At 37.6% G+C, this 23,076-nt stretch overlaps 1 protein-coding gene across 2 annotated transcripts in view; it reads left to right on the plus strand.

Moving 5' to 3' along the window:
• The window catches only part of nalcn (sodium leak channel, non-selective), a 76,445-nt gene that overhangs the window by 4,804 nt on the left and 48,565 nt on the right, over nucleotides 1-23,076 (plus strand). For both annotated transcript variants that reach the window (XM_020712912.2, XM_004081445.4), the window contains exons 3-12: nucleotides 21-82; nucleotides 1,357-1,497; nucleotides 2,465-2,647; nucleotides 5,346-5,429; nucleotides 5,837-5,976; nucleotides 6,070-6,198; nucleotides 7,274-7,425; nucleotides 9,706-9,848; nucleotides 9,982-10,086; nucleotides 13,620-13,706. In XM_020712912.2, the coding sequence (XP_020568571.1) occupies nucleotides 41-82; nucleotides 1,357-1,497; nucleotides 2,465-2,647; nucleotides 5,346-5,429; nucleotides 5,837-5,976; nucleotides 6,070-6,198; nucleotides 7,274-7,425; nucleotides 9,706-9,848; nucleotides 9,982-10,086; nucleotides 13,620-13,706 (1,206 nt within the window). In that variant the 5' untranslated portion in view covers nucleotides 21-40. The remainder of the gene's footprint in view (nucleotides 1-20; nucleotides 83-1,356; nucleotides 1,498-2,464; nucleotides 2,648-5,345; nucleotides 5,430-5,836; nucleotides 5,977-6,069; nucleotides 6,199-7,273; nucleotides 7,426-9,705; nucleotides 9,849-9,981; nucleotides 10,087-13,619; nucleotides 13,707-23,076) is intronic.

A 23,076-nucleotide genomic window follows, 5' to 3' on the forward strand; every position in this document is an offset into this window, starting at 1 on the left:
CTGTTATGTGTTATTTACAGGGTATGCCTGATCGCATGTTATGTGCAGTGCTGGAGCAATTTCAGCTTTACTTTTCCCTTTGGTATGTGCGCTTTGTCTCCATTCAGAGTGTCTTTTCTTCTTGTGTTCTTATGTTGAAACTGCCTGTAGAGTTTTTTTCTGCATACACACCCTCACACAAACGCACATACAGATGTTGACGAGCTCAGGTAATGCCAAGTCGCAACACTGTACAGCATATTCCACTGGCACCTTGGTGCTCAGTATCGCGAAGATCTCGAATGATCTTTTGACATGGTAAGTTACTGGACTGTGGATACACTTGTTCTCCGTTTCATGTGTGCTGTGTTGTGTATCACGGTGGCCATTCAACAATGCAACCCATTCAGTATAAAATCTGCTCTGCTCTGGCAATTCAAGTCAGGGAAGTATTCTTCATGAAATACAGTCCATGTTGCTAAAGCTTGATTCTGCATTTGTTTAGATACAGCCACTATTGATACACAGCTTTATGACTCGAGTAAAATGAAACATGGCTAACCTTGTGTTTGTACCGTATCTTCCGCACTATTGGGCACACCAGATTATAAGGCGCACCATCAGTGAATAGTCTATTTTGAAGTTATGTCGCATATAAGGCCCACTGAACTGCAAGGCGGATTAAGTGAGACAAAAGAGTTAGAAATTAATCTATCAGTAACTCTTTTTGCCGCATTCACAGTTATTTTAGAATTTGTTTGTGACATGCTACACAGTAAACACATTAGCATATTCACAATATTTCTAAAAGCAGACGCTACTGTGACTAAGCTAACTCCCAACGTTTTTAGTAACATGTAAAAAAAAGGAAAGTCTGACACTGCTTCTTGTTTAAGCATATTTACAGAACACCCAACTTTGTTTTGCATCTCGTAAGAAAAACAGATTAACATTTTAACAGACCGTCGTGTACCTCAAAAAATCACTTCGACATCAGTAAACACAGCCAGATTTAATCCATAAAGCAATCCAGATTATTAGGGGTGCACTGTTTTTTTTCCCAAAATGTAGGACTTTTTTTAGTGCGCCTTATAACTTGGAAAATACAGTACATGTCTTTCATTATTGAAGAGACTATTTCATTTTTGGAACATTTGTCCATATTAATGTTGCCATGTTTGTAGGAACAAAGTACTGTGGAGCTCAGATTAAAAAAAAAAGTTTAAACTTAAAATCAATTTTCCTGAGAATACAGTCACCAGGATTGGAGTTTAAAAAAGTTGTAACGCCACTGCCCCGGCTTGAATGTAGCCAGAGTTCCCCCTTCGTTTTCATTAAGATTTGGTCACTGTCGTTCACCTCCCCCGCTTTTTCTAGATCCACTCTCTATATAGCACTGCCAGCCCCAGCATGCTGAAGAGGAAACAGAGCTCACGGGTGGAGGCCCAGCCTATGACCGACTTTGGGCCAGACGAGACCCTTGCAGACAGTGCTGACATCTTCTGGATTAACAAACCAGTAAGACTTCTTCCATATTCACAGACACAAGTGAATCTCACAATGGAATAACACCCTCGCACTTGTCTGGGCTGTTAATTGGATCAGTTTGGATCAGTAGACCACATAATCATGGAGAAGATACTGGACCTGTTGTCCAAACAGTTCTGTTTTGGTCCCAGAGTGCAGAAAACAGGAAATACAGAGAACCTGACCTAGCTTGAATTCCAGTGTAAACTGTATGATAGTTTTTGTAGCCTTAGCATCTGCTGATGTTGTTTTATCACCTCTAAGGTCAGCACGTCCATCTAATTGGAAATATAGCTCTCCATGCTTCCCTATGCTAACCAGCTTTATAGAGTTTTTGCTGTAATTTTTTTTCAATATCTGATTTGATTTGATTTATTGATTTATTTCAAGCATTGTAGTCAAAGCAATAAAGAATGTACACAGATTTGTCAAACTCATTACAGAAATGATAAAATGCATAGATAAAAAAACAGAAAATAAAACAAAAAAAGACACTTAAATCACATATGCTTACTTAAAAACAGTGATCATTAACTAAAGTCAAGTAGAGCTTGATTTATGATTTGATTTGAGTTAATTCTTTTATAGTTTTATATAGTTTTTGTAATCCGGTTCTAATCAGATAGATTATTTTCAAGTGACAAAATCCAGTGCCTAGTAATGATTTGTTATCTTCAGAAAACATTCAATTATTATTTCAGTAAACAGTATTATTCAAACACCTGTTGATCCTTACCTCTCTCTATCTCCCCAACACTACTAAAAGAAACAAGTCCTTAAATAGGACCTGTGATATAAAGATGATTGAGTAGTTAATATCTCTATCTGAACTACTATAGTAATGAAGTTCATGTTGGTATTTTAAATTTTGGGTGTAACTGTGTTTGTTCTGTTTAAATGACATTGCAGTTAGAGAGTCAAAATGGAGCAAAATTCTGACATTGTCTTTCTGTTGCAGTGGGTCCATTCTTTGCTCCGGGCCTGTGCTATCATCAGTGTCATATCTGTGTGTATGAACACCCCAAAGACCTTTGAGCACTACCCTCCTCTGCAGTATGTGACTTTTACACTGGACACACTGCTCATGTTCCTCTACACCGCTGAGATGATCGCCAAGATGCACATCCGAGGAATCATCAAGGTACTAGCTAAAGGGAGTCTCTTTAATGTTTTAAATAGGAATTCAATATTTGATATTATTTTATAGTACAATATGACAATGCATTGTTGTTAAAGTATCCTTTAAGAAAATTGCTGGTGTGATCATCACAAAACTAGTGTTAGGGTTGCCAGAGGACATGGATGCCCCAGACTGTATGAGTCTCTGTGATGGCAGCACGATGCAAAAACTCAAATACTTTTACTTTGTTTAGATCTCTCTTCCTAATGTATTTACTGCTATTCAATTAAATTTTTTTGGGTTGTTTTTTTTTGTAATTTTGTATGTTTAGTCATACAAGTTAAAGCTAAAAAAAGAAAACTATAATCTTATTTGAATTAAAATAACTAGTGGTGTAAATGAGATCCTGATTACATCCTACTAAATGCGTACTTGTAATTTTTGGTACTTAAACTGGTAATAGATGCGACCAACTAATCAGGGCAATAGAAAAAAAGCAAGTGCTATAATTTTCATTTTCTTTTTAATCTAAAAGAAGAGAATTCAATTGAATGGCATTGTCATGAGATAAACCTGTTCTACTGGCAAAACTTGCTGTCACCTAAATGGCCATATGCCTTAATACTACTACTATTTGTTTAATGAAATAGCTATTCTATAGTTTGCTTGCATGTTATCTTCAGATTGATAAAAAGGTGCTTCTTTTGCTTGAACTTAACCTTGAAATACCTACAACCCAACAACAAACATTGGAAAATAAAAAAAAATAAATGACAAAGAAATCTTTGAACCAGGTACTGAAGTTACAGTGATTTTATTTAATCATTAAAAAGAAGCCAAACTTTTGACCTTGTTTTTAAATTGTTTGATGCTAAATGATTTCATGTTCCTCTAACATACTGTATAATGTGGAAGTATTTTTGTATCATAATTAAAAATAATAGTCAATACCAGAAATGCTTTTTCATTTTCAAAACGAAGCTGCATTTTTTGACTCAAAATTAAAAAGAAAAAGCAATTCGCCAAACCGCTTTTTCTTTTCCTTCTTCAATACTGCTCATTTTTGTCACTTAATGATAAAGTTTTAGAGGATTTCTTAGAGGCCCAGACAACCTGCAGCACCTGTATGAGTCAACCCCTGCACAGGTGCATGTTCAAAGGCTTAAGCCTTGTACAAAACAGAACTTAAAAATATAAACAGGCAAAACCCATGACTTTTACAACATGAAACTTCTCCTCAGGACTACACGTATGTTATCATTTGACTGAAATCTGGTACTTTTGTATGTTTATTATATTAACTATATGTATATATAAACATATAACACGTCAAAACCAAAAAAATGTTGCTCACATCTGAGATGCAATTATTGCAACATGATATGAGGTTGTAAATGCTTATCAAAGGAAGACGCAGAGGTGGGGAAGCTGGAAAGTTCCAGTCTGATCTGGATTTGTGATGTAACACTGCCTTGATAATGTAAATGGCTCTCAGGATTACATTAGTCATCAGGTTGGTGACAATGTTGACTGTGGGTCTTTGAGTAGCCAGTCACTGTGGGTTGTCATCCAGAGAAGCAGACAGGTACAATAATCACTGTTATATAGTAATTTAAAGAGATGAAAAAAAAAAGAAATGTTGAATTTCTTGATGTACTGTTGCTTTTAGCTGTATGAGGCAGTCCTACCCTTGCATGTACCATTGATTCACTGATACTTAGACTTGTATTGGAGTGTAATTGCATGCTTTTGTCCTTGTCTGTGGATGTCATCAAATGTAGTTATTTTCTGTGAAGTGGTTCAGAGTACACCCTTCCATTTGCAGCCTTTTTCCCCCCGATAGAAGACTTGTATCTTAAGAGCCTGTTACACAGTCTTTCTGTCTTTGTACGTGGTAATTAAGGATATGCATTTCTGCTGGCCTCTTGGCATTTCTGTTTGCTTGCACTGCAGGCACTCGTGTTGAAAACGAGGTGCTTTAACATACTGTAGTTGTAGTTGTCACTCTCAATTTGGGGTACGACTTTGCACATTCTACTGCCCTTATGTTGAACAATACCAAAGACACAAATTGGTTAAAAATTGATCTTTTAGGATTCCTAGTTTTAAACTGCTTCTAACTCTATTGCTACGTTCATACCAGGCTGAACGTGATTCTTGAACACGCTTTTAGAATATGGTGTCTACACTGGACTGTCACAACCCAATACTAGCACATGTACCTACAGTTGGAAGAGGCTTGGTGCAAAATGTCAAAGTGATTTTAGTCTCACAAACCATGCTCCAGGCTTTATCCTTCACCGATATATGAAAGACTTGGTGTTGTATAATTCCAGCAGGACACATACTGCAATTAATAGTTTGTTCTGTGAATTCAAAAGGACCCCACCCTTTATGTCACTACTAAACCGAAGTCCCTGATCGGTCAAAGTTGATCTAGAAGAACTTTTAGTGCATGTTCAGTGGCCTCTGTAGGTAGAGCCCAAAAAGGGACTTACAAATTTGTATATTGATGTGTAAACATGCTAGTTTTGAACGCAGAAGTCTAAAATATGCGCTGCTACATAGATTTTTCTTTGGAAGTGGTTGCTTGAACACATGTTGCTGAGGCCAGTGGGAATGTAGATTAACTTTAAACTGTAAATTAAACATTACTGAAGGTGCAAAGTTCAAATACTTGAAGTTGTTGGCATTTTCCTCATGATTTCTTTCTTTTTAGGGGGAAAACTCTTATGTGAAAGACCGCTGGTGTATGTTTGATGGATTCATGGTGTTTTTCATCTGGGTCTCCTTGGTGCTGCAGGTGAATTGACCCATTATTTGTAGAGTTCTCCAATCAAATGATTGATGGTTCAGTACCCCATGGAAACTAAGCTGTAAAGTCAGACTCAAAAATGCTGCGATAAGGGATTTAGTGTTCATATTAAACTTTATACTATTACGTTAAAAAAATAATAATAAAGGTTTGTTAGGATCAAAACCTTTCTGTGTGTATTAAAGCATCATTACAAATCCAACTGTATATATTACACGTTTATATGAATTTCATATATTCACATTTACATTTCCTCAAGTTAGATTTTCAAGATGTGAAGGATTACATTAAAAAAACTCAATCAAAGCACAGCGTATAAACTAGTTTGACAAATTTCAAAGGATGACGTGTAAATTCACTGCTCTTTGTCCCTGACACATCCTCCTTTGTTTCAGGTGTTCGAAATAGCAAAGCTTGTAGATCAGATGTCCCCTTGGGGAATGCTGAGGATACCCCGAGCGCTTATAATGATCCGCGCCTTCAGGATCTACTTCCGCTTTGAGCTGCCCCGATCACGCATCACCAACATTCTAAAGTGCGACATGATGTCGGGCATCGGCGCTGTTTGTGCTGCTCACACATCATAGATGATCAACTGATAAATGTGGCTCCTTCTCATGCTTTGCAGGCGGTCTGGAGAACAAATCTGGAGCGTCTCCATCTTCTTGCTCTTCTTCCTTTTGCTTTATGGAATTTTGGGCGTTCAGATGTTTGGGACTTTCAACCATCACTGTGTTACAAATGATACACAAAAAGAGTAAGAACGACCTCTGAAAAACTCCCCTAATTGTTTTCATTGTTATTATAATTCAATCTACTTTGTTTTTTGAATTTAATACATTTGTATATTGGCACACAAGACATTTTGAACCTTTAACGGACTTAATAATCTATACTTTCTTAATTACATTGCAGAAGAGGATATGTCAGTATATAACAAATCTACGTTAAATCTAAAAGTAACATTTCTAACAATCTTTAGCTACCCGTACAGACAGTGTAGAGGAAGTAGGTTTTGGCAGATGCAAATGTTTAGAAATGAGTTACATTTAAAAAAAAAATGTTTTTTTTCAGCCCATATGAGTAATATGTAGGAAAGTAACAAATGTTCAGATGAAGCATTTATGGTGAAAGCTGCTGCCAGCAGTTTCATTAATTTAATTAGAATTTCCACACATTGTTCAGTTTGTGTGTGCACATTAATTTTTCTTTACTCTTGCATGCTAAAGCTGCTGTTAGCAGCGTGCATATTCCTACACACACAGATTAGTAGACTCCACAGGTTAAAATGCATTTAGTTCTGCTGAGCTAATGAAAAGTTTGATCAATATTTATCGATACTTAGTCTTACCATCATTAATTTGATAATCGAGCAGCATTTTTGTTTGGCAAAAATGAACATTTGTTGCATATGTTGCTGTCTTTATGGCAATTTCATTAGGAATAAAATTAAGCTTTCACAAGAAACTCTGAGGATTTTTAGCCTGACAAAGGGAGGGTTATCTGTGCTTACCACAATGCATCTGATTGCCCTTTAGTGATAGTCCAATAAATTATCCCCTTTGAATTATGTAGCCCTTAATAAACAATCTGCATGAGTGTCTGGGCAGGCAATTTGGAGGCATTAGATTTCATTAGTGAAATTAAACTGCTCTTGGTTACACCTGTGGTTAGAAGACTAGGATACAGATTAGAGAAATTTAACCTTATGGCTTTTTTTTTTTTTTTTTTAGTTCTGTCTACATGCAATGCTATTCCTCCAAATACATCCAGTAGAAATAGACATGTTTAATGTTTAAACTTGCCTTAATCTTTTTACTGTTTTTGAATAGCCACGTGACATGGAACAGTTTGGCTATCCCTGACACTCACTGCTCCCCTGATGGTGAGGGTTACCAGTGTCCTCATGGCTTCAAGTGCATGGATCTGGAAGAGCTGGGGCTTAGCCGGCAGGAACTCGGTTACAGCGGCTTCAATGAACTTGGTATACTTTTTCCTTTTTACATTTTAAATAAAAATCAATTGAGGAGTCGATGCTATATGTATCGCTTGAGAAACCTTTGAAATTCCTTTTTCAGAACAATACTTGGATAACATAAACAAATAACATCTAGATGTCAAATGTCATGACCAAAAGAATAAGCATTACTCTGTAGGTCTGGCTGTTATATATTTATTAATTTTCATTTCAGAATGTGTCACCTCTCTTAAGACAACTTGACAGCTCAGTTTGGCTTAGGATTGCAGGTTCTTGCCCAATACCAACTAAACCAGCAGTTTGTGCTTGAATTTAAAGGAAGTAGTAAATGTTGCAGCTCCTAACTACCACTGGAGGCTGGTATCACAAGCGAGCAACAACAATTTTACAAACTTAATTTCAAAGTTACACCACAATAAAAACGTTTCAATAATTATTTTATTCTATCCGGCCCGCCAGATGGTTCAATCAGTCATGAAGAGTAAAAATTATAATGATGTTTAAAAAAAAAACATGTTTCTAGTCCATTCCTGTGGCGAGTTATGATTTTTTAAAGTAAAAACCAAAATGCGCAATTCTGCCACTAGGGGAAGCAAAAGAAAAGCAAAACAGGTGTAACAGGAAATCTCTGCATGTGCCAAAAGCGAAACCTAACAGCTCTGTGTCTTAGTAAGATGTAGTTTGGTTCCCTGTGAGCCCCACTGCTGTTGCATTGCTATAAGAATGATCAGTGTGACACCCTAATGACCAAGATGTTGTCAAAAAGAAAAAAAAGGTTGAAGTGGAGGGCTGAGCTTTCCAGGAAAAATGGACAGAGTTTTATTTATTCACAGAGTTGAAATGCAAAACCTGCATGCTTGGTATGTCATCAACAAGTGGTCAAAGAATATAACATTCAGCACCACTATGAGACTCACCATAAAGAAGTTTCACCATTTGCAGGGGGAGTTAAGAAAAAATGTTTACAAAATATAAGCTGGACTGATAAAATAACCGTCTGCATTTACTGCAGCCGTGACGTCAGTGATGGACCAGTGACACCTAGCTACCTGATTGCAAAAAAGTTAGTGCAAACATTCAAACCATTTTCGGATAGTGAACTTATTGAAAAATGCTGTGGCTGCAGAAGTCTTGTGCCCCAAAAAGTAGTCGACCTTTGCCAGCATAAGTCTGTCAAGGATTTCGATTGCAGATCCAACATCTCTGAGGAGACTTGGGCGCCAAATGAAGGAATCCAGTCATTTATTGCAATTTTGCTCACTATTGATGAAAGCACAGATACAGATATTGCACAACTGTGTATATTTATTACAGGTGTTAAAAAGACGTCACAGCGGCGTTTCTTGAGTTGATGGACACAACAGCTGATGACATAGTCAACTCTTTAGCTACTGTGCTGTGCCACAAATTCAGGCAGCAAACCAGAAAAAGACTCTTGGACATTTCATTGTGTATTACAGACTTAAATGACAGTAAATGTGTCGCTGGACAGGATTTGAATCCTGATATTAATGACTGGGTGAAGTTTCAGGAGAGAAAGGGAGGTTAACTCTAAATTCTTATGTTCACAAATGTTTGCAAGTTTAACTTAGTTTAATTTTTCATTGAGTTACACATTTAATAAATTTAAGCAAATGCCAATTTAAGCAGGCTTTACTTTCTTTTTTATTTTCAAAAATTGATCATAGTTTTTTTTGCTGATGGCAGACAGAAATGTAAAACTGTGTAAGACGTTAGTGATACAGTGCTGTTGTGATCCAGTGTTAGCACTCACAATAACTGCCCTTATCTTTAGAATCAATGGCATTAATCAGAGATCCGGATGACTTTGCTTCAATGTGAATAAAGTCTTTTGTCAGTTGGGCCAAAAAAGTGTTAAAAGGTTTCCCACACACTTCTTGTAGCCCAGTTTAGACTTAAAAGTTACTATTGTTAAACCAGCAAGTTTCGTCATGTTTGGTATTACATAAGTGCCACTCAGAAAGAAAAAATACCATTTGAAAACCTTTTTTTTTACATTTTAAATTAAAGTTCCTTTAAAAAAGTGACCTGACTTATAAATATTTTAAGGTTGACTACTGTATACATTTAATAAATCAAATGCATGTACTCCTTTCAGTTTAGCTAAAAACAGCTATATTACATATTTAAATGAATTGCTAATAGTATAAAGCCCTCCATTCGGTACCTCAAGGAAACTTAGTTTTATGCACATGCTAGCAATCTTGCACATTTTTCTGTGTGCAAAGTTTCGGTGAATTAGGCAGTCTGTGTGTTTTTCTTTAGGCACGAGTATCTTCACTGTGTATGAGGCTGCATCTCAAGAGGGCTGGGTGTTTCTCATGTACAGAGCCATTGACAGTTTCCCTCGCTGGCGCTCATACTTCTACTTTATCACCCTTATTTTCTTTTTGGCATGGCTTGTTAAGGTAAGGACTTCTGTCTCTTCTCACCTTTCATCTTTTCTTATTTGCAGAATGTTCACCAGCTGAGGAGTGAAACATAATTCATCCGCAGAAATGACTCCTCACAGCACTCAATCTATTATTTTCTCCCCCTCAGAATGTGTTCATTGCTGTTATCATTGAGACGTTTGCTGAGATTAGGGTGCAGTTTCAACAGATGTGGGGGTCGAGGAGCAGCACCACATCTACAGCTACAACACAGGTACAACTGTCACATTCAGATACACCGCTTTGCATGCAAGGATTTAAGCTAAAGTATTTTAATGCTATTCCTACCTTCAGTTACTCAAAAGTTTGTATTATCATCTTTTTTTAAGACTATTTTTTAAAAAGATTAAGATTTTTAGCTTGTTTGACAGTTTGGTTGAGGGACCGGTTCATAAGGTACGACCAAGAACCTTTTTTCCCCCCACAAATCAGGGTGGTTTTGTGATATTTTATCTGTTTAAATCAATACAGGATTCTCTCTTTTGTAAATTGAAACAGCCCTTTGTCTTCAAAGGTTTAACTCTAGTAAGCTACATGTATGACAAGCTTGAAAGGTTATAAAATACTTTTTATTGGTTGGGTCTTTGTATTTCATGGTTACCTTCGTATTACCATTTCTGTGTTTTAAGGAAGAAATAAAAAATTTCTTTGAAAAAAAAAAGAAGCAATTTTTAAAAATTCATATCTGCTAGGCGTTTGCAATTGCAAGAGTACAATGTGTATTGCAATACATCACTTGTTCTCATCAGGAGCCCACTACAAAGCACCACTATCCACGTGTTTATCTGATACTGCAACGTGGCACAAAGTTTTGATTTGGTACCCATCCCAAGTAAAAACTACATTGAACATGTCTCATAACAACAAAAACTGCTAGGCGGACTGAACATTTAGCAGTTAACACAAGCTGATCTTGTTTGGTGCTGTGTTGAGCTGCTCAAAGAGGCTCAGTGTGCGGTGCTGCCATCTAGTGGTTAGGGGTGTAAGTGGAAAACAAGAGCCTGACGCTGAAGGACGCTCATAATTAAATAAACACTGTCTTTACAGCATTTTAAATCCATACAAGTATAGCCAAACGTCAAATATCGCGATAGATGGCTGATTTTCCCTTACACACCTATCTGCTGCCTTTAGCTAATGTTCAAGTTAGGGATTGAAAATATGTTTCATTCAAGCAAGTATTACTTAAGAGTAATACTTAAGCAAGCAACATGCACACATGGGATTAGTGTGAATGCTGTTGTAGCCCCAACAAATCTAATTACTAAAATACATAGTAAATATATATAATTGTTGCATACCTACTACATACCAGTGTGTTTAGTTGAAAGCGTCAAACATGTTAAACTAAAGAAAGTTTTATTGTTTATTTTCTTTTTGTTACATTACACCAGACCTGTATAAGCCAACTGAAAGTTTTTTTTTTGTCATTATTAGCTAATTAAAAATTATAAAGATTTTCCTGAATTGTTTGTTTTTCTGTGTTTTGCAGTACAGTGATCCCTTGCTATAATGCGGTTTGCTTTTCACGGTTTCGCTACTTCACGGATTTGCATCGTGCATTGTGTTCTGCATTCTGATTGGCTAAAAAGTCACTCCGCTTCTTCTCTACCTGTGCGTCAATAACGTTGCAGTTTAATATGTGCACGTACGTAAATCAGCTTGCCAAATTTTCATTACTACGTGCAAATTCTCTTGATGGTGGCATGTCGGTGTATAAGGATCTTTTTGCAAAGCAGAAAAAAGAGCGACAACAACTGTCAATCACTATGCTCTTCTCCCGAACAAACACAGCTGCACCGCGGGCTTCAAAGAAGAAAAGACTGCAGAGCGGAGTCAGGATGCAGCGGCTCAGTCTGTAGAGCAGTGAAATACACCTGAGTCACTATTTGTCCCACTGTACTTTGTATTTTTTTCATAATCATTTTAAATTTTCTCCCGTTTAATCCAATACTCGGGTCGCGGTGGGCGGGGCTAATCTCCGCGATTTGAAGCCTTCTGTTCACATTCATTAAAATAATTATTTGACAGTACAGTACAGAGTTATTTGTTGAAAAAAAAGTTTCTAAAGTACTTTTATTTGTGAAACAAATGCTTGAGCCTGTAAATTGGTTTGTTCTTTCCTTTCAATGTATAATAGAGTATTTAATTGTATGATAATAGTTTAAAAAAATAAAGGTTTCTACTTCACGGATTTTGCCTATCACGGGGTCTTTTTGGAACGTAACCCCCGCGAAAAACAAGGGTTTACTGTACAGAAACCATGTATCAAGTTGAAAGAAAACTGTGACCCAAAAGTCGAGGTTTAAACCGAATCGTGGGGAAAAGTGAACCCTCTGTTACAGGAGCAAGCTTTGACACTCTGAGCACCTTAAACAACATTAGAAACTAGAGATGTTTGATTTATGATTACAATTTGACATTTAGAAGATTTTAGAAGATCAGTGAACTGGGAGTAATTTATTATGATGATTAATTTCCGAAACACTTTATTTTATAAAGCTTCCAACCCATAAACAGAACAATGTCACACTTAAAGCTAAAGGTAATTTGGCTCCATTAGTAAGCTTTTTGTTTGTCATGTACGCAAAAAGTCGACTGTAAAACCTGCTCTTGATTGGATGGATCACAACATACATGACTTCTATTTGCTTGTAGAAACAGCTTTTTAAGCTGTACAAAGTTTTGATTGCTGACATTTGCTCAGATGTGACCAATGCACCTTGGAAAATTGTGAAAAATAAAAATGTTGTTTCCTTAGTCTCCATCTAAACAGTCTGTTATAACCTTGGAGCCCTATTAGTTTTTTTTTTCGTATATAGAATTAATCATGGACCTATTATTTTAACACTGGTTTTTATCTTGGATGAAGGGAAACAAATAGGCTATTTGTCATAATACTTAAATGTCAATCAAAGAGATTGAGACCGGTAATCTGTCTTTATCCTCCCCAGAGTGGAAGCTTGTGTACTCCTTGAACTTGCCCCATTGTCTTTCACTCATTTAGGCTTAAATAAAGCTTAATTAAAGATTGGATTATAACATTCTTATAAGAAGAGAACGTTTGACTTTAGTTTGTCTTGGTGTAATTTCCATGTCTTGATGCATGAACTTGACAATCTGTCCAACAAGTCTTTGGCAAAGTGGACATGAGTAATATCCTCTATATTATCAATGCCGTGGATGCAAGAAATAAATTATATTTGAGGCTTTACTCTTAATAAATCCTGCCCGACTCTGTGAGAGCCAGTGCTGATCTGCTTCAGGGCAACCATTAATTCATTAGTGACCTTATAAAAAGCAACACATTTACAAAAATTATCAAATCATTTTTTAATGCAACTTTTCTTTATTCTCTTAGTTTAGAGGCATTTCGGGTCACCAAAGAATAAAATCTAAACATATTATAGGGTTGTGTGTCAAAACTGCTGCTGCATTCTAAAGATACATTGACACGTAAGGTCATCTGTACGTTAAAAACAAAAAAAAATCCTTGCTGTTTTCTTTTCTGGTGTTCCATCCTTAGGCGTGCATTCTCTGTTTAGCAGCCGGTTTGTGTGTGTGGGCCCCAATCTGGGTATTCTGTGCCCAAAGCTGCTTCTTTTTTTTTCTTTTTTTTTTTTGTGGTCACAGATGTTTTCTGATGATGTAGCCATAGGGTTAATCTGAGTGTTTTGTGTTTTTCTTTCTGGTACTTTGAATGATGTGTGTGTGTTCTCCCACCGACGCGCTGCCCCTGTGCCACAGATGTTCCATGAAGACGCCGCTGGGGGATGGCAGCTTGTAGCTGTGGACGTCAACAAACCACATGGTCGGGCGCCTGCCTGCCTTCAGGTAAACAAACCAAGAAATGAATATCATGGTGTGAAGTTCCTGTCTAATGAGCAAATGTATAATACTACCGCTGTACACTGAGAAAGATGCAGTGAGCCTTAAACACATTGTAACACATTTTCATGTTTGCTATTGTGTATAGCACTGGTATACAATGACAAACGACTACTAAGACAAAAGGGTCATCTGCTTCAGCTTTGTTCGGCATGGACCCCTTTCCTGTAATCCAAATAGTTGTACTTTAGAGAAAAGCAGCAGGATTTCCAGTGCTAATAGTAAGCCTTAGCTGAGTAAATTTGAAATTCACGTCTGCAAAAGGGTGGACAACTGTCAACATTCCCTTGAGGAGTAAGTACAAACCAATTAGAGTCCTCAAGATTAGCTCCAATGGATAGAGAGAAAAAGTGAAGATGCAGAATTCTCACATAAACTGGACTGCTCTCAGAACCTCAGATGAAGAAAAAAATGTGGATGGAGGGATAACCAGAGGGATAAACCGGTCTGCCTTCCTTCTGAGCCCTGAGCATCACATCAAACAGTAAAGGATTTCTTTCACTGACGCATTCTCGTGTATCATAAAGCTACTGATATCTGCTTTGTAAGTTAGCAAGACTGCTATTTCTGCCAAAAGTAGAAGTAAATGACTAACAGAGCAGCATATAGGTCATGCGTAGAACTAAGTGATCCTTGGAAAATTATTTTTAAAAAGGTTTTTATATTCTATCATATTATAAGTTGCAGCACAACTAGAGACCTTTGTAAATGTGATCAATTAGTGAACTAGTGATTGGTTCTGACTTTGAAGAGAGTAATTGACATTTGCAGTACATCTTAGCCACATGCACCCGTACAGAGGTTGACCTGTATGGTGCTATGGATTTTGTGTTGCCCAGGCGCGAGGGGGGTAGTAGACAGGTGCGGCTGCAGGTGTACCTTAGATTCTACTCGAGGCTTGTGCGGTCACCTTACAGGATGTCATGAAAATGAAACATTTCATTGACGTGCGTGTGATAATTGTCAAGTGATTGTAAGGATAATATAAGTTACACACACTTGTGACATACAAAGGATGCCGTCATAAAGTGTCCTTACGTCGCTCTCTAGTCATTAGTGAGGTGCACGTACTGACTACTTATTGACTGTGCGCAAATGCTGCATGCACAGGGTTTGACGGTAATCCGTAGGTACCCGTAAGACGCCTGTCCACATACGCTCTGATTTACCCATTTTTCACCCGTATGCACCTGTAAGGGCAGTTGTGTCTTAGGCATTAGTTAGCATTAGCATAACCCATTTTTAGTAGTTTAACACAGCTAAATTTATGGAACCCGTACAAATACAAAAAACATCTGGTTATAATGAAAGTTTTCCAAAAAAACACATTTGTTATTGAAACATTTTTCAGCTCTTTAATCATATTTCATCGATGAGGGTAGAAAAACTATTGATATGCTTTGGATTCACCATTTCAAGAAAGGATTTGATTTACATTTTATGAGATGTCATAATATGTTGATTTATTTGTTAAAGTTACTTTATTAATATAATTAGTGTGGTCATGAAAAACTGGTCTCACATAAATACTGGTTAAAATTGATCAAAAATACAACTTTTAGTGATAAAATTGTCAGTTGATACATGAAAAAGTAACAAAAAAATCAGTTTTTTGTATAAAACAATGAAATCTCAAAATGTAAATGCAATTTGAGAATTTGAAAAAAAAAAACCTGTAATTTTTTTAAGTGAAAACGATTTGATGAAATTATTTTACAGCCAAAATCGATTCATTAATGAATGTGTTGCAAAAAAATAAAATAAATAGTGATGGCCTTACATTTAGCTAACATGCAGTACCTGTCTAATCAGTTCCGAAAGGCCTTTTTCTTCTTCTTCACTTGTTCGTCTCGTGTTGAGGGCAGCTGTGCTGAGTGAACAGGCAGGTAGAGTGAAGATAGGGAAGTCAGATCAAGACTGCAGGACCATCTGGAAGTTCTGTGGAGCTGAAGTGCAAGTTTCTGTTCCACTCTGTCTAGCTCCAGAGTAGTTGGCTCACAAATGATTAAAATGTTTCAGGGCTGGCAGGTTGGGTGCTTTCCACAGACAGGTTTCCTTGCACTTGTCTTTGCTTTGCTAAACCGTCCATACTTACCTGATGGTTTCTTTGTTTTTTGTCTTTTTATACCACTTAAACGTTTCTGGTTCGATGTGTGTGTTTCTAACTGTGAAGCCAGACAGTCTGCTTGTTGATGCCTGTATTTGTGCGTGTTTTGCAGTCTGGATCTGTCTGTGTCCAACTAGCTGCAGCATTTGGAGATAACACATAATTGATTAACCACCTGCTCACTTTGGAGCAGAGAGGAAGTGGCAGCTTCCACTCCGGAGGGGCTTCAAACCAAAATAGCCTTCAAAGCAGGAAGCACCACCACCTTTCTTTTCCACTGTGGCAGTTTCTTAGTTGTTGTTTTTGCTGTCATCCTTTTTTTTCTGTTTTTCTGTTTCTTATAGTGAATAACGATGGAAAGGTTCTAGTTTATAGTTTCCCTTGTTTTATTTTTTATATATCAGTTTTCAAAAGCATTATTGGAGGCTGCTGCTAAAAAACAAACGAAAAAACAACAAACTAACAACCAAAAATGTTTTGTTGTGTACTGCATTACATTACCGTTGGCAGATTTTTTCCAGTTGAAGATTTGCTGTAACACAAGAACAAAATAAAACAAAAAAAACTCAGAAAAAAATCACTAAATAAATTATTTATTTGACGTTTTATTATTGTTTAGATCAGGGGTGTCTGCACTTTAAGCAGAGGGCTGGATTTGGAGCGGTGAAATTGTGAGGGCCAACCATTCGGTCTGTATTCTATCAACCCTTACCCAATAACATTTAATGCAAATTAACTATTTAATGACATCTTTCTTCACATGAAACAGAAATACATCTAAATACGTTTTTACCCAAATTACTGTTAATTTCCTACTTGAAAACTGGAATTTAAAAAAAGGAAAATACATTTTTGTCAATATTAAATTTTGGTTTAAATTAAATATTATATATTATTCACCATTAAAGGCTCATTGTAAACTTCTTAATTTAAATCACGTCAACAGGAAAATAACACAAATGGTCATCAGAAGTACAAACCACTGTGGTTTAGATCACTGAGGCAAAGAAATCTGTTCTTGTTTGTCCATTAAGGCTCTGAAAGCACAGGTTGTTGCGACGGGTTTACAACGGCTCACAACGTAATTTAGCCAATTACTATCAAGAAATTATGCACGCAGTTGTTAGAAATTGCTGCATTTCAACTTTGATTTTTCAACTTTGATCATTGATTTTATGACAGGAGACCGCAGGCTGGTGGAGTTTTTAACGCAGGCTGCATTTGACCTACAGGCCGGATCTGGATTTGCCTGCTTTAGATTCTTGAAACCCCAATTATTATATATATATATATATATATATATTTTATGATTGTAGTCTTTTGGATGTAGATTTTTCTGTTACTCAGCTTGGTTTTGCTCAATGGATGACGAGTGGTAAAGATTAATGAAGGTTAATGAAGTATGCTGTTGTCTTTCCTCATGGATTTAGTCTTCTCATTAACCCTCAGTTTCTCCCCATGACATACATGTGCTGCTGACAGTCTTTGGTTGGTATAAACACAACTCTTCAGCTGCACCTTACTGGAAAAAAGAATGTCCTTAAAATTAAAGCACAAACGCCCAAACTAAAAGGAAAAAAAAGAGAGAAACCAGTGTTGAAGTTTAAAATTTAAATAACTATTGTGCAATGTTAATAATGGCAAGCAGCAGATGCGTTTTAGTCTGTCTCCTGTCTCCATAGATACAAAAAGCAGTTGATATCCCACTAACTCACTTTTTGCTGAGTTCAAGTGAATGAAACCGTTTTACTTATCCCTCATAAGCCAGAGGTTATTGATTTTCTGGAAGCTTCCTTTTCTGTTTAACGCTGATCTTTGCTCCCTGGATCTCTGCAATTTTACGCATTCAGACAACCTTCCAAGGTTATGGTCACTACCTACTCCTTGTGTGGGAAGAAGGAGGCCTCTTAATTTGACTGGCAAGAAGATAACGGAGTGGAAAAAATACAGATAAATGCATATCGGCTTATAAATATAAGGATTTTTAAGAGAAAATTGCAATATAAAATGGATTTAATTATAATGTTGTTAAGTTGGAAGAAATTACATTCTTGTACTTTATTTATAGATTTATGCGTTATTGTACTTTAGCATTAGATAAGTCACAAAGTGTACTTTGAAAGGGCAGAGACGGCAAAGTACATTAGATATTATTAAGACATTGAGGGTTCAGAAAGACGAACCATAAAGTTGCATTAAGACCTTTTTTGCAGCCAGATTCATGACTCAGCTCAATGGAGTCCAATCTGTGCTAAGTTAAGGGGGGCCTTTATTTTATCTTACGATACGATTACGGTTTAATGCTTTCACTGCATCAGCCAAAACTTTATTTATTTATTTTTTTAAATTAAAGCAACTTTCTTGACTGTCAGCCACAGAAAATGGCTTACTTTGGGCTCCAATGAAATAAAGTTAATTCTGAAACCATTTTTCTCAATGTGCACGCAGCCATGTTGGAGCCAGACTAAGTTAGTAAGTAGTGATTGGTCCAAATCGGTTTGGGAATTGTTTCAATGCCAACTACTCTAACCTATCAAGGGTGAGCTTTTTGGAAATTTAGACCCGTACTGACTGAAAGTGGACTTGGGAGAATATGTCAATCAAATGTTTAGCATGAGACCACATACTTTTATTGAGTCATCTGATTGGTCAGTTTATAATTTGAACAAATTCCACGACAGAAAAAAATTATCATGCAAACAAATCGGATAAACAAGAACATGTTAAATAAGGCCTCAGAGCTAGAATGCTTATTGTAACAAATAGAATAATGTCTCTGGGTTTTTGGCTACTTGGAGCCAGCGGGTACTTCGTGTTTGTGATGCCAGGGGGGAGGGGTCACTTAGCCCAGCTCTCTTATGCAGTCAATGGTTTTACCATTTGTACACAATATATTTTGAATTAACTGAAAAGATAATGAAAAACCCTGATGTGGTTTACTGATCATCTCTGCTTTATTTGTTTTCAACAAAAAAACAGCGCATAGACTGAGCAGTTTGCTCAACTGAAACAGTCTGTCATCCCACTCAGTTTCTCCTTAATCTCAGCAAACAAGAGAGAGAAAACTGTCTCTGCAGGAGGTGCCAGAACATGGTCCATGCAGTCTGCTGGTGATAATTCCTGTGTGAGCGCTGCTCCGTTGTGCCCGCTACAGGCACATGTGCTATACTCATCCTGTCATGAAGCAGAGAGAGCGTTTGTGCCCCGCGACAATCAGTGCGAGCAGACAAAGCACGAGGAAACAACCAGTCTGCTTCTCTGATTCGCAACAGTTCTACTGGACGTGTTTCAGGAAAGATGTGTCGATCCTCTTCATCCAGGGAATCAAGATGCCTAACATTTTATGAACAGAGTTGAAAGTTGCCTTGGGAGACTGAGTTTTATGTAACACTAAATAGACTGTCATATGGTATTACAATTGTTTAAGTGGCTGTGCATAAATTGGTGTTCAAAAATTCAAGCAGTGAATCTGATAGTCTTCTTAAAATTGTATTAGCATCAAGAGTATAGTAAGCAGGGCTTAGTCATTCCTCGTTCCTCTTAACAAAAAAAGAAGCTTCATGAAGACACTTTAGGTTAAGAAGCTTTGTCATCAACAGAAGGAATGCTAGGGTTGTTTGGTCAAATGCCAAACTGCAACTTAGTGAGTTTCTTTTTCTGCCTGTGAAACTTCCGCTAGCACATTTGTGTGGACGTTCCCTCTTTGTGGCGCTACTGTGTGCACCTGGTGTTTCGCTGAACAATTACATAAAATAAGTGAGAAAGACTTGATGTTTTTTAATCCCAACTGCCCTTTGGGGTGAATACGAGCTGTCTGCTGGCGAAAAATGGGCAAACCTGTAAGGAGTACACACCTGATCGTTGACCACTTGGTGAGCCCATAGAGGGAAAATGTTGATTTACATTATTTTTGAAGTTGTAGCGAACACTTAACAAGTAAGGGTAAGTAGGGGAGATGTAGGTGGGACACAGGCACGTTGTATGGATTTTTCCCTTTTTATTTTCCCCCAAACTCTGTGCACTGTGCTGTTCAAGTGATTAGTGCACGCTCCTTGCGGCCCCATTGCACACCCTGCGATTGCACTGTTGGAAACTTAGAAAATTAGACAGAGTGTAAGCCATCCTATGGACAATCTATGAGGACTTTACATTCCACCTGCACACACCCTGTGTTCAGCTTTTGTGCAGTAAAGCCTTGTTTCCACTGAGCGTGATGGTATGGTCCGGTACTTTAAGTGTTTCCATTATAAAATAGACCCAATTAACCAAACCAAACCGTACCATTTTTGGGCCCCTGTTGGTCGTAGGTCCATAGAACAATGGAATGGAACAGTTAGGGTGGAGCTTCTGTCATCACATGGTGAAACCCTTTGATTGGTGGAAGGTCATTATGATGAAAGGATGCGCCAAACCAGCCAAACCTCTTGTTTTTTTGTTTTTGTTTTTTTTAGCCAAACTTTATTCATTTTAATCATATTTGAAAATCTTTTGTGTTGGACCGGACGGAAAAGGAGAGGAGGTAGGAAGAGAGATGGATATAAGAGGGGGGGGGGGGGGGGGGGGGGGGGGTAGGAGGGTGATTATAGAAGGGGGTGGGGTGTAAAACCATGAAGCAGCATAAAGAACCAAGTTTCTGGATGGTTTTACTCATTACGGTGAGGTTCAGATGTAATACAAGTTTATAAGGGCGGGGCCTGTCCACGTACAAATGTTATAAACATACCTGTTGGCTCCAAAAATGTTCACATGTCAGCATGTAGACAATACAAAAATTGTTCACACACGCATACTTATGCATTCAAACCAACAATCACGCAAAATATCAGTGCAACGATGAGCTAACACCTGTGCTGTAGTGAGTGTTTATGTTCTTCTAAAATGGATGATGGAATGTAGAAAGAAGGAGGGAGAGTGACCAGCCATCCCCCACCAAGACCCCCGCCGCAGCAGCAGCGGCAGCCAGAACCCCCCCCCCAACACCCGCACGGCAGCAGATAGAGAACAACCGTCCTCCGGGTGATCACATCCGCTACCCAGGCCAGGGCCAGAAGGACCGCCACGGGGGCCCCCAAAGCCAGAGAGTAGGGAGGTATTGAGGAAACCTGGGCCAAACCTCTTTTCAGCTGTATGTCTCTTTGCCGCTTCTCTCAAGCAACATTAAATGACTTGTATACCAAAAGTGGAAAAAAAAGTGCTGCTGGATGACCTCCTTTGTTGTTGTTGATAGCTTTGCTTTTGCTGCAATCGCACCACTTAGACGTAAAGTTACGCAATCTGTGTACATATCTGCTGTAAAGGTCCAACTTTGAGTGGAAATGCTCACCAAGACCCTTCTAAACCGTACCATATTGTTCCGTACCGCTCAATGGAAGCGAGGCTTAAGTGGCTACCTTACTAACAACAAGATTGTGGCGTACGACAGCATTACCTAATCGTTATGAGTGCATTATCCTTAGAAATACTTCACGATACACTTACCACATATCCCTTAAGGTGGCCACACAAGCCTCAATGGAACTGTAAGACACACCCATACACTAATCTTAAGATACGCCCGCACCTGTCTACGACCCTCTGTGGACACAGACAACCAATATCCTATAGCACCCGGACAGGTCAACCCCCCCACGCTGGTGTTTAAGTTGGGAAACACCAAACCACAGGAGGAAGCATCTAGCTCTGCATGTGATATGCTGAAATTGTTTCTGACATTTTGAGTTGGTCTTATAGGTCTTTGGATCCTCACCTGAAGTATTAGCTGGTTCATTTTCCTCTCATCTTTCTTTTAAAGGCATGAAAATAAAAAAGTAAGGTGTGCAAAAGATTAGAGAGTTATCAATGAGGAAGCTGTATTTGCATATTGAAGAGGTTGTGCCACCAGTTTTCAGCTGGCTCCTCATGTTGCCTTGGCAATGCGATGGCTAAAAATGACAAAACATTCAAAATCGGGAGCTTGGGAGAATGACCGTAATTCTGTACAAATGAGAACACATTTTACGTTGTCTTTCAGTCTACATCCATCTCTTCTGCTCCTTTCCTCACACACTTACATGCAAACCTCTCTCCATTCAGCCAAAAGCCCCATGGGGTAGAGCATCTGGATGCTGTAAATGTCAAACTGCTTTGTCACGTCCACTCTCAGTCAGAGAGCCTAACCCCTGTGTGCTCTGAAATAACACCCGTCCTTGTGACTAGCAGCACTATCAACCTATGAGTCATTCCAGGGGGAAATATCATCCTATTATTTCATGTTTTTGTGTCAAATATGTTATTGTTTCACAGCAATTTCTGTCAAAAGAAATTACACCAGATTAAACGATCTCATTTTGGCAGGCATGTTTTTTAACTTTGCTTTTTAGGTTTCAAACATCTAATGAACAGTAAACACACATGTGAGAACAAAACAAGGTGTTTCTGCCAGGAAGGTGACCCTGAGCAGACTTATAACTGGAAATCTTCCGTTTTATTAAATAAATACGGAATGTAGTTTTTATTTTCTTAGGATGTAAAATAAAAAAAATTTTGGCCATTTATAATGATGCATAGTATTGTTTTTAACACTTTTCATTAAATTATTTTAATTTTTTAATTATTGAATGCAACAGATATGAAGGTAATGCAACAACCTTCATTAATCTGACAAAGGTGCTTTCTTTTGTTATTTTTTTTTTGTCATGCATTCTATTAACTTTGTAGTTTTGTCTTCATTAATCAAAAAAGCAATACCAGTTTGCCGATGATGAAAGGACCTTTGTTTTGCCTGAGGCTTGTTTTCGATTTTCCATGTGCAGCGTATTAACAAAGTTGTTTTTTTTGAAAGGTTAGGTTATCTTTTTTCTATACAGTTAAAAATTTGTGCAACTATCATGACCCCACTGACAAGAACCTGTCAGTTTTATTAGTACAGATAATTTGAGTTGGCTTTGTTGAAAGTCAAATTTTAGATATACCCATCCGTCTGTTTTTTTTAACCCGTTTAATCCTTTCCAGTTGAGTCAAAGCCTAAATCAAATCAGAAAAGACAATATTAAAAAGGCTATATTAAGAAATACATTTTTGCCTGGGGTCTCTGTGAGACAAAAGATGTTCAGTATTTTCTTTTTTCGGTTTGTGTGTACAACAAAGGTGACTGAGCCACAATTTAAAAGCTTTTCCAAAATGACTGAGGATCAGTAAAAAAATATCTGAGCACCGGGAGGAAGAAAAAGA

This window comes from Oryzias latipes, chromosome 21 (genome assembly GCF_002234675.1).
Source record: "Oryzias latipes chromosome 21, ASM223467v1".
In the NCBI taxonomy this organism is placed as follows: Eukaryota; Metazoa; Chordata; class Actinopteri; order Beloniformes; family Adrianichthyidae; genus Oryzias; species Oryzias latipes.